The sequence below is a fragment of the Triticum aestivum genome, chromosome 2D (genome assembly GCF_018294505.1).
Source record: "Triticum aestivum cultivar Chinese Spring chromosome 2D, IWGSC CS RefSeq v2.1, whole genome shotgun sequence".
In the NCBI taxonomy this organism is placed as follows: Eukaryota; Viridiplantae; Streptophyta; class Magnoliopsida; order Poales; family Poaceae; genus Triticum; species Triticum aestivum.
In genome coordinates this window covers 137,272,198-137,284,120 of record NC_057799.1, presented here as the reverse complement: position 1 = coordinate 137,284,120, position 11,923 = coordinate 137,272,198, and the positions used below count along the sequence as shown (strand labels likewise).

The 11,923-nt window shown below is 48.4% G+C and overlaps 1 protein-coding gene across 1 annotated transcript; it reads right to left on the bottom strand.

Annotated features, from left to right (window-relative positions):
- Nucleotides 1-1,167: 1,167 nt before the first annotated feature.
- Nucleotides 1,168-3,020, bottom strand: LOC123052208 (uncharacterized). The gene is made up of 4 exons (XM_044475321.1): nt 2,591-3,020; nt 2,264-2,488; nt 1,722-1,747; nt 1,168-1,624 (listed from the first exon to the last, which is right to left on the bottom strand). The coding sequence occupies exons 1-4, from the start codon at nt 2,909-2,911 to the stop codon at nt 1,375-1,377; spliced, it is 822 nt and encodes a 273-aa protein (XP_044331256.1). The 5' UTR covers nt 2,912-3,020; the 3' UTR covers nt 1,168-1,374.
- Between the last annotated feature and the right edge of the window lie 8,903 nt (nt 3,021-11,923).

Below are 11,923 nucleotides of genomic sequence, written 5' to 3'. Positions count from 1 at the left end.
GGGCGGAGGGCCGAAAGTGGAGGCGCTAGGGTTGCCTCCCGACGGCGCTCGCGGGAGCGCCTCGGGAGGGAGGGGGGCTGTTCGCTGAAAGCTTTCTTTATTTCCTTCCCACATCACATTTCATGCAAGACCTGGCCAACCGGCGCATTAAAAGCCAAACTGGCTACCTATTGTAGCTTGTCACACAGTCGCAGGCTACGTAATGATAACCCTTTTACAGGGCGGTTCGCGTTTGCCCGCGCGATAAGGGTTGTCACCTGTCAAGCCTTCGCAAGACAACTCAAAGAGTACTTTTGACTACAGCTCCGACAATGCCTTGGTCTCCACACTCTTTCAACCACCCAACACTAGAGAGCTTAGAGAGGAGAGGAAGAAGAAGAAGGGTGCTCGGGGCAGCTAGCTATAGCCCTAGAGCCCTTCCGAGCACTGCCCAAATTAACCTAGAGAGCTCATCTCGAGTTTGTAACATACGATGTTATCATCCATCCTCAACACATAAAGCAGAAGTGGGGTATTACACCTCCGGTGCCCTGAACACATGTATCTGCTTGTGTCCTTGTGCCCAGTTAATCCGTAGTTTCTTGGAGTGGTTTAGCCCCTTGCCGAATCACAGAAGGGGGCCTGCTTGATCTCCGATATCGAGGGTTTTCACCATCAGACACATATCCTCTTCTTAAATGGACTTGGAAGTCCATGTGCACCATGAACTCAGAATAAGCATACTGCAGTCCAAGAGCATCACTGAATTGAGCACATAAACCAATAAGATATACACTAGAGATTCTTTAGAGCTTATTTCCGCTGCAGTTTCTTTGGGATAGCTCTGAAGAAACTGTTTGTGCAGATGCAACCAAAAAGCACTTGCCCTTTAGACATTGCTGAGGTTATCGGTTTGATGCCAATGTATTGGCAAGTCTAAAAATTGGCAACCAATTGGTTGGCTACTAATTTTTGTTGCCAATCTCTAAGACAGTTGCCAACTTTTGGTTTGTCAAATGTTGTCTTGCCAATTATTCGCATGCAAAATATTGGCATCAAACCAAGCAGCACTTGTATCTATTACAGGGCAGCAACAGTATCTAAGATGACACTAGCAGTGAGGAAATGCGATTAACGTTGTTCAAACCGTAGAACAATAGTTTCTGCCGAGAATTTTGGGCCGATGGCTATTCATTGTGGTACCAAATGTATTTTTGCAGTTCAATCCAAAATGTTTCACCACATTTTACTACTAGCCTAATTGAAATTTCATTAGCATAGTATTTGCACTCCAAAACGACAGTAGAGCCTAAGATGAGAATAATGGCTCCTCACGAGGATTATCCTATTATGTATCTACTCTTGAATTTTGGCAACTGCATTGCATCGACTCAGCTATTCCGATGAGTTTTTATTCTTGTCCGATATCTGCTGCAAGTCACTACTGTCCGATATGCTGTCACTTGTGGAGCTACTAGATGAAGCCATTGTGCTGGACTGCTCGCTGATTTTCTCTACGGATGAGCTGCTAGTCTCATCGTCCATGAGAGAGTTAAAAGTAAGCTGGAGGGAATAGAGTATCAATCCCACTCCGTTGATTCCAAACACAAATGTTGCTAGGTAGCACAGCCCATTTATAATTGTTCTGCAGAGGAAAGGCAATTTTCTTTTAATTAGACTCGCTACAGGATAACAAGCAATACAGAGAATAATAAGCAGAAAATGGATGAAGTTGTGTGTACCTTATTGTTACTGTTATCTGGCGAACCTGAAGAAAAACAAAAACAGATTCGATCAGATCAGATCAGACAACGTGCGAGCTAGTTATAATTCATATGGTAAACCCTGCCTTTCACATTGTGAGAAATTAGCCCTTTCCTGTAATTCATTTTCCAGCACTAATAACCAGGAATCAAAACCCACAGGATGTTATCCTGGTAATCCTCACAATCTTGTGGCGAATGTGTCTTGATTTTTGCTTTCATGTGTTTTGATCACCACATCATTCAGTGTAGGGTTGTGCGTGGGTTGATGCCTATGTATTTTGGGGTTAAAAGCATGATTCATACAATCAATTGTATTTGAATTTTTCTTTACATGTTCAGAATTAATCTTTATTAATCGCGCTATTCCTTGAGAATTCATTCATAATGATACGTGGCATTCAGTTTACTGCTATTGTAAAACAACTGCCTTTCTTGTAAATTTCGGCAGGGAGCACTATAACTTGAACAAAGAAATACAAAATACAGGAATAAACAAAGCACAATTGTGGAGAGCTGACCGAGAAATTGTCGGAGATGGTCTGCCGGTTGAGCGAGGCCTCGACGGTGGTGGCGAACTTGTACAGGAATAGCGCGATGACCCCAGCCGCGATTCCCCCGAGCAGCGCCTGCACGGGCGACGGCGGCTTATTAGTCTCCACCGGCGAGGTGCTCACCATCCTCAGCGCTTCCAGGGCCTCCTCGCTCAGGTTCCTGGGCTTCTCCATCCCGCCGGACCGCACCCTCTGCACCAATCAACCACACCAGTATCAGCGTAACGGCGTAGGAATGTAGGGTGCGATTGTACTAGAGAGCGGTAGTGGGAGGTAGGAATGAATGAGGATTACGAGCTCCTTGGCGCGGCGAGCGCGGCGGCGGAGGGAGCGGAAGAGGAAGACGGAGATGGCACCCGTGAGCATGACGCTCGTGGCGACCTGCAGCGGGGTGGGGTTGTCGTCGACGGAGAACAGCGTCGGGGCGCGGATTTCCACGGGGCCGTCCCCGCTGTCGTCGTAGGTGTCCGGCGGCGGCTGGGGCTCCGGCTCGGCCCGGAGGGCGGTGGAGCGGCGGACGGGGAGGGCGAAGGTGGAAGCGGGGAATGGGTGGTGCGGCGTGAAGCGTTGGCGGCGGAGGAGGAGGACGCGCGGGGAGCATTGGATTAGCGGCATGGCGGGAGTGGGAGTGAGGTCGGGAGGTCTTCCTTCAGCGGGAGCTCCTCGCGGCAGGAGAGAGGATAATGGGACCCGGAGACGAGGCTCCTCGGTCTTCCACCATAGGAATCGCCTCACCTCTTCTTTTCATAGAATCAGAATCAAATATGCATGAGATGATTTTTGAAATACCAAGATATAGCTTGGGTACTTTTTGTAGATTTATCATAGAACCAAATACATATTTCTCATGTTTTTGCCTATTTCCTCATGTTTTTGGCTATTTTTGGAAATCTGAAAATATATTTAAATACTTTATTAGATTTTCATATAACCAAATGTACATGAGATGATATTTCTCATGTTTCTGTTTTTTTTTCTTTTTGAAATCTGAAGATATATTTAAACATCTTTATTATTACTCAGTACTTTGACATGAGAGGTGGTCTAATAGATTCAAAATTTAATTTATTGCTTTGTAAACCAATGGTTTGAAGTTTTAGAAACAAAGTTATAATCTCTTTTGGCCAAATAAAATTATTTATCCTACTTTGTCATCCTCAAGAATGGGTTATTTGTTTCGCCATTTTAGAGATTTCAAAATTTTAGTTGGATTATTGCAAATTTCCTTCATGTTTCAATTCATTCAAACAACAAACTTGCTTACAAATAATGATAATCAAACTCATTTCATAGGGTGTGACAGCATAATAGGCTAGTGATCAAGTAAACAAAATTTTAGGACATACTATTTCAACCAAGCATAAAGAAGATTGACGGTACAACAAATTGATATGTTTAGATTTCTTCTTCTTCTTCTTGAACACACATGAGAGTTGTATATCTTTGTATTAGAGAAGAACCGTAAGGGTACAGAACCCCAAGTAGACACACCCACCCATTTAGTTCTCACTATTGGGAAATGAGGTGGGCTACATGGCTACACTAGTGCAAAAAAAATTACCACATGCAGCCAGGAACATGCTGCAGTTATAGGCCACATGCTTCACCATCATTTGCGAAATGAGAGTTGGTGAAGCATGTGGTCACGCTTGTAGAAACATGCTTCACCAACTCTCATTCCGCAAACGTGACTACCAGATGCTTACCACTGCAGCATGTTCCGCAACTGAGAGTTGGTGAAGCATGTCTCATGTGACGCCCTCGATTCAATCGTACACTAATCATACACGCAAATGTGTACGATCAAGATCAAGGACTCACGGGAAGATATCACAACACAACTCTAGACACAAATTAAAATAATACAAGCTTTATATTACAAGCCAGGGGCCTGGAGGGCTCGAATACATAAGCTCGAATACACAAGAGTCAGCGGAAGCAACAATATCTGAGTACAGACATAAGTTGAACAGGGATGCCTTAAGAAGGCTAGCACAAAAGCAACACGATCGAAGAGGCACGGCCTCCTGCCGGGGAGCCTCCTAACTACTCCTGATCGTCGTCGGTCTCCACGTAGTAGTAGGCATCGACGGTGGCATCTGGCTCCTGGGCTCCGACATCTGGTTGCATCAACCGGAAAGAAGAAGAAAGGGGCAAAGGGGGAGCAAAGCAACCGTGAGTACTCATCCAAAGTACTCGCAAGCAAGGATCTACACTACATATGCAACATTATCAAAGGAAGGTTGTATATGTGGACTGGGCTGCAGAAATGCCAGAATAGAGAGAAGGCCTAGTCCTATCGAAGACTAGCATCTTCTGGAAACCACCATCTTGCAGCAACAGGAGGGAGTAGAGTAGCATAACTAAAGTAGTAGTAGTGTTATCAACCTCGGCCAGAGATCCTTTCTCGACTCCCTGTGAGAAAGCAATCCCAGAGCCATACTATCCAGTTATCACCTCGTCACAAGTATCCAGTTCTAGTTGTATCGATCGGGATACAACTCCAAGTGTCCGTTACCGTAGGACAGGCTATCGATAGATATTTTCTTCCCTGCAGGGGTGCACCAACTTACCCACCACACTCGATTAACTCCGGCCGGACACACTTTCCTGGGTCATGCCCGGCCTCGGCCAAACAATACGCCGCAACCCGACCTAGGCTTAATAGAGAGGTCAAGCACGCCGAACTAAACCTATGCCCCCAGGGGTCATGGGCCATCGCCCCGGGAACTCCTGCACGTTGCGTGGGCGGCCGGTGAGCAGACCTAGCTACCTCCTTAAAAAGGTAGGAGCTTACCAGTCCAACCCGGCGTGCGCCGCTCAGTCGCTTGACGTCTATTAAGCTTCGGCTGATGCATACGACGCAGAACGCCCATACTATGCCCACGTGATGGTTAGTGCTATCAGGCCAGAGGCCCCTTGGATCAAATATCCAAATCGTACTGGATTAGGAACGCGCGGTAACAAGCAGAGACTCACGAAAGATGTGACCCCGTCGCCCCGTCTCGAGGACTTGCGGCAAGGGCTAGGAATGCCCGGCCACGCCTCGTAATTATCTCGCGGGCACCTTCCAGGTCAACCCGACTCCACATCACTCGCAATTAAGCTCGCGCGGGTACCCCTCGGGGCCGACCCGTCTTTAGTAACATGGTTCAGTGTAAAGTCATAGTAACCATAGTAACTGTGTGTCCAAACATCAAGGGGAAAACCCGAGGAATCACCCCCGGTGAATTCCACTCGATGTAATCATCAAGGTGAACGTAAGAGGAACCACCCCCGAGGTTCACACTTGAGGGGTGGCACGACAAAGTCGTATCGGAAGTGGTTAAGGCGGAATCACCCTCGATGACCACGACCGAATAGCTACACTACAGGGTTAACATCAGAAGTGCTGTAGAGGTCTCACCCTCGGCACTCGATAGTAACCCAGTAGTGTCGAGCAACTAAGGGGAAAGTGATGTGCGGTGCCGGGGCCTGGTCTTCGATCCCGTTTATCGGGTCTTCAATGATGAAGCGGGGGCAACAAGGACAAGGTGGGGGTCACTGATGGATCACGAACCAACCTATACTAAGCAGTTTAGGATAAGCAGGTAGGTAACAATGAACAGGTTACAAAAGAGGCTAAGCATCAGAATAGGAGCAAACAATAACAGTAGCAAAATCTAATGCAAGCATGAGAGAATGGAATGGGCGATATCGGGATGATCAAATGGGGGGCTTGCCTGGTTGCTCTGGCAAGGAGGGGTCGTCGTCGACGTAGTCGATCACCGGGGCATCATCGGCCTCGAGGTCTATCGGAGAGAATAGGGGGAAGAAACAGTAAATATAAGCAAACAGATGCAACGCTAAGCATGACATGATGATATGCGGTGCCGGGTGTGACCTAACGTAAGGCTACACGATATAGGTGAAGGGGGAATTCAACCGGGAATGTTTTCCCGGTTCCGGACCTGCGTCAGACAGATGACCGGAGGGGGAATGTTCCATGTTCAGATAGCAGCATCCGACTGATGAATGGACCGCGTATTCGTATTCTTTGGATTTTTCTGAGCAACTTTCATATAGAAAACATTTTCATCCGAGTTACGGTTTATTTTCTATGAATTTTCAAAGATTAAACCATTTTTGCATTTGTTTTAATTCGCAAATAAACAGAAAATACTAAGTGTACACAGCCATGTGCTAGCCACAGAGGCTGACTGGTGGGGTCCAGGGGGTGTCCAGTCAGCAGTTGACCAGTCAACTATTAACTGGTCAACAGGGTCAAATGGGGCCACATGTTATAGACTGGGTCAACCCAGTCAATAGTTTGACTGGTCAAACTACACAGGGGACCCACATGTAAGTGACTAATTAGCTAAACTAATTACTTTTAATTATAAAATCATTTTAATTAGTTATTTAAGTGGTGGGGCCCGCACGTCAGTGGTACTGAGCTGCCCAGTCAGCAATTGACTGGGTCAACTCAGTCAACAGGCCCCACGGGCCCACGGTGGTACTGAGCAGTAGCTGGGGAGGCCGGAAAGGGCGCCGGCAACGAGTTGCAGCGGCGGCGGCTTCCGGGCAACGGCGGAATCGACACTAGAGAGGGCGGTTGCACTAACTGGAGGGCGCTACGGGTCCCTACGGCGTCGAGGAGCACGGCCGAGAACTCGGTCGAGCTCAATGTCGACTGAGACGACGGTGACGAACGGCGCGGCGGCGGTTCGGCCGTGAAGAAGAACGGCGATTCCGAGCGCGGGGAGAGGGGAGAAAGAGAGGGGTTCGGTGCGGCAGCTTACGATGCGGCTCACGGTGGCCCTTGGATGCTTAGGAGCGCAGCGGGTCGACGGAGTCGGCGACGGACGGCGCGGAGGAGCTCCGGCGATCCAAGGTGGTCGCCGGCTCGATCCGGGCGATGTAGTGGCCTCCGGCTCGGACGCGAGGCCGGGGAAGAGGGAGAAGACGTCGACGGTGCTGGTGGACAGGTCAGGAGGACAAGACGGCTCCGGTGGCCGCGTTGACGACGGAAGATGGCAGCGGGCGCGCTCGGGTCAGAGAGAGGGGAGTGAGCGAGCAGGAAGAGAGATCGACGAGGGAGAGAGGGGGCAATTGGGTGAGTGGGGAGGGAGCCCGAGGCGTTGGGGCTGCCCTTATCCCCTCGTCGGCGACGTGGCAGCGCGGGGCGCCGCGCCGGGTCCGGTGGGAACGAGCTGGGGGAGGGCTCGGTCGCGTGAACAAAGAGGAGAGGGATGACCGGGGAGGGGGAGCGGGCCGGCCTAGCTGGGGTGGGCCGAGGCCCAATGGGAGGCCAGGGGCTCTAGCCCCTTTTCTCTCCTTTTGTTTTTGTTTTTACTTTTGCTTTCTTTTTTTAACAACTTTCTGTTATAGCTATTTTAGGCCATTTAGGTACTTTGCAAAAAAATGTTGGTTCACCAGCAATTTTACCAGAAGAATATTTTCCACACGCTGAACATTTTAGTTTTCATGTTTGAGCATTTTGAATTTCACTCATAATTTGAAATTGAATTCAACTGGAATTTAAAAAGAGAGAGAGGAGAAAATGATGATCAAACACTTGTTTAGCAAAATGATTAACTTAACCCCAGGGGTTACTGTACCATCATTACACCGGGGTGTTACAACTCTCCTCCTCTAAAAGAAATTCTCGTCCCGAGAATTAAGAGGTAGAAGGGAACAGGTCGGGGTATTCAGCCCGGAGGTTATCTTCGCGTTCCCAAGTGGCTTCCTCTTTAGTATGATTCGACCATTGCACCTTGAGGAACTTGGTAACCTTCTGGCGTGTTCGACGTTTAGCTTCTTCAAGAATGCAGATCGGATGCTCCTTGTATGTGAGATCATCTTGAACTTCAATCAATTCCGGATCCACTTCACGTTCCGGATCCTTGAAGCAACGACGAAGTTGTGACACATGGAAGACGTCATGGACGTGAGAGAACTGAGGTGGCAACTCAAGTTGATAAGCCAGCAGCCCACGACGGGCCAGAATGCAGAAAGGACCAATGTAGCGCGGAGCTAGCTTGCCCGTGACTCCGAACCGATGAGTGCCTCTCAAAGGAGTGACATGCAGATAAGCTTGTTCACCAGGTTGATAAGTTGAACCCCAGTGTTTCCGGTCATAGTTGCTCTTCTGGCGGGACTGGGCCGCCTTGAGATTATCCCGGACAATGCGAACCTGCTCTTCAGCTTGTTGAATAATGTCTGGACCAATGAGCGTCCGTTCCCCAGTTTCTGACCAATTCAGAGGGGTTCGGCACTTACGTCCATTGAGCACTTCAAAGGGTGCCATCTTCAAGCTGGCTTGATAGCTGTTGTTATAAGAGAACTCCGCATAAGGGAGAGATTCTTCCCACTTCTTGCCGAAAGAAATAACACAAGCTCGAAGCATGTCTTCAAGAATTTGATTGACTCGCTCGACTTGGCCTTGGGATTGGGGATGATAAGGAGTGCTCCAGGTAATATGAGTTCCCATTGCCTCTTGGAAACTATCCCAGAACTTTGAAGTGAATATACTGCCGTGATCTGAACTGATCTCCTTCGGAATGCCGTGGAGTGACACAATTCTGGAGATATACAAGTTTGCTAATTGACTAGCAGTGATTGTCTCCTTGACTGGCAGAAAGTGAGCAACCTTCGAGAATTGGTCGATGACGACAAAGATAGCATCGTTACCTTTCTGAGACTTGGGAAGGCCAGTGACAAAGTCCATTTGGATCTTATCCCACTTCCATTCAGGAATCGGAAGCGGTTGTAGAAGTCCAGCCGGTTTCTGATGTTCTGCTTTGACGCGACGACAAACGTCACATTCTTCAATATATCGAGCAATGTCTTGCTTCATATTAGACCACCAGTACTTCTGACGGATGTCTAGATACATCTTGGTACTTCCCGGATGAATAGAGAGAGGGGTGTCATGCGCTTCTTTCATCACCTTCTCTGTCATAAGCTCGAACCGGGGTACTACAATGCGATCTCTGAAGTATAAGGTTCCATCTTCACCAAGTGAGAAATCTCTGGATTTCTCTAATGCAAGATCCCTTTTCATCAGATCAACATGTGCATCTTTGGCTTGAGCAGACTTGATTGCTTTCAGAAGAGTTGGTTCCAAGACAAGGTTATTCAGAGGACCCTGTGGAACTAGTTGAAGGTTCAGCTTGCATAGCTCTTCATAAAGGCGGGGTTGAGCTTTGAACACCATGTGATTGTTGCAATAAGACTTACGACTCAGGGCATCGGCCATTACATTAGCCTTGCCAGGGGTATAGGATATACCGCAGTTGTAGTTAGCAATAGCTTCCATCCATCGCTGCTGACGGAGGTTGAGATCTGGCTGAGTAAACAGGTACTTCAGACTCTGATGATCGGTGAAGATCTCGCAACGATTACCGAGAAGGTATTGTCGCCATAGCTTCAGTGCAAAGATAACCGCAGCAAGCTCGAGATCATGAACTGGGTAGTTCTCTTCACGAGGACGCACTTGACGGGAGGCATACGCAATTACTTTGCGCTCTTGCATTAGGACACAGCCTAATCCTTGACATGAAGCGTCGCAATAGATGACGAAGTCCTTGCGAGAATCAGGGGGAGCAAGCACTGGGGCAGAAGTCAGCTTGTCCTTGAGTGCCTGGAAACTTTCCTGACATTTGTCCATCTAATCGAACTTAACGCCCTTGTGAAGCAGATTGGTCAGTGGCTTGGCAATCTTTGAGAAGTTCTCGACAAAGCGGCGACAATAGCTGGCTAGTCCGAGAAAGCTTCTAACTTGCTTGACAGTCTTCGGAGGGGTCCAGTCAAGAATAGCCTGAACGCGTTCTGGGTTGACGGCAATACCATCCTTGGAGATGACATGACCAAGGTAGGTGACTTCGGGTAACCAGAATTCACACTTGGAATACTTGGCATAAAGTTGATGCTCTCGAAGCTTCTCTAGAACAAGTCGAAGATGTTCAGCATGTTCTTCTTTGTTCTTCGAATATACCAGGATATCATCCAGATAGACTACGACGAACTTGTCGAGGTAATCCATGAATATGTAGTTCATCAGACGGGAGAATGTAGCTGGAGCATTGGTCAAGCCAAAAGACATGACGGTGTACTCGTAAGAACCATAACGAGTGACGAATGCGGTCTTTGGAATATCCTCTTCACGAACACGGATCTGGTGGTAACCCAACCTCAAGTCGAGTTTAGAGAAAATCGATGAACCAGCCAGTTGATCATACAGATCATTGATCCGAGGAAGGGGATATTTGTTCTGAATTGTAGCTTGGTTGATAGGACGGTAGTCTTGGACCAAACGGTTCGTTCCGTCCTTCTTCTTGACGAAGAGAGAAGGTGCTCCCCAAGCAGAGGAACTTGGACGAATGAAACCCTTGCGAAGAGATTTGTCGATTTCCTCCTTAAGTTCAAGGAGTTCATGAGGTGGCATCTTGTACGGTCGTTTGGCAATAGGAACGGTGCCTGGTTTCAAGTCGATGACGAACTCGACAGCCCGGGCAGGGGGTATTCCTGGAAGTTCTTCTGGAAATACGTCTTGGAAGTCGCGAACGACTGGAATCTTTTCAATTCCCTCAAGAGGTGCTGCGTTCAACGCATTCAAAGCATAAAGTCGTGCTTCAGCGTTTTGAACAAGCTGAGCATGGTAGGTTACTATCTCATCGGAAGGATGTAGGAGGTGAACGACCTTGGTGGCGCAAACGATAGAGGCAGTATGCGCTTTCAACCATTCCATTCCAGAATGAGGTCAATATTGGAAGACTCCAGAATAATGGGAGAAACAAGGAATTCCAACCCTTCAATTTCAACGGGGACGTCGCGACCAATCATGGTAGTTCGACACTGACCCGCAGGGGTGCGTACCACTATCGGGGTGTTCATGGGCTCGCATCGAATGTCGTGTGCGTATGCAAAATTTTCTGACATGAATGAATGCGATGCTCCTGAATCGAATAAAACAGAAGCCGGTACTGAATTAACGAGAAGAGTACCCATCACAGTGGCAGGCTGGTCTTGAGCTTCATTCAGATCAACATGATTAGCCTGACCACGACCATAAGGTCTGGCATTGTTGTTATGGGGCTGATTGTTACGGCCAGTTGAAGGCAGAGCCAACTGGCTCTTTTTCTGATTGCATTCTTTAGCAAGGTGGCCTGGGCGGCCACATCTGAAGCACAGACCATCATTGGGATCGGGAGCAGGAGCTTGGGATGGTACATCTCGAAGAGGCTGCCTCTGCGGTGGAGGAGGCAGACGAGGTGCAGCATAGGACTGTCTTGGTGCGGGTGCAGTTGGACGATACATGCTGTGGGGGATCCATATCCGACGCTTCTGCGCGGACGGGCCCGAAGATGAGCCAGCGTCACGGCTGCGCCTGAGGGATCCCTGATGTTCCTGCAGACCAGTTTCGACATGAATGGCCTTGTTCACCAAGGTGGCGAAGTCGGCAAAGTCATGAACGAGCAGTGCTAGCTTGATATCAGGGTGAAGTCCATCACGAAACTTCTCTTGCTTACGAGCATCAGTTGCAATGTCTTCTTCAGCATAACGTGACAAGTCCAGAAATTCCCGTTGATAAGCATCTACAGACTTGTTGCCTTGGGTGAGGTTACGGAAATCTCGCTTCTTCCT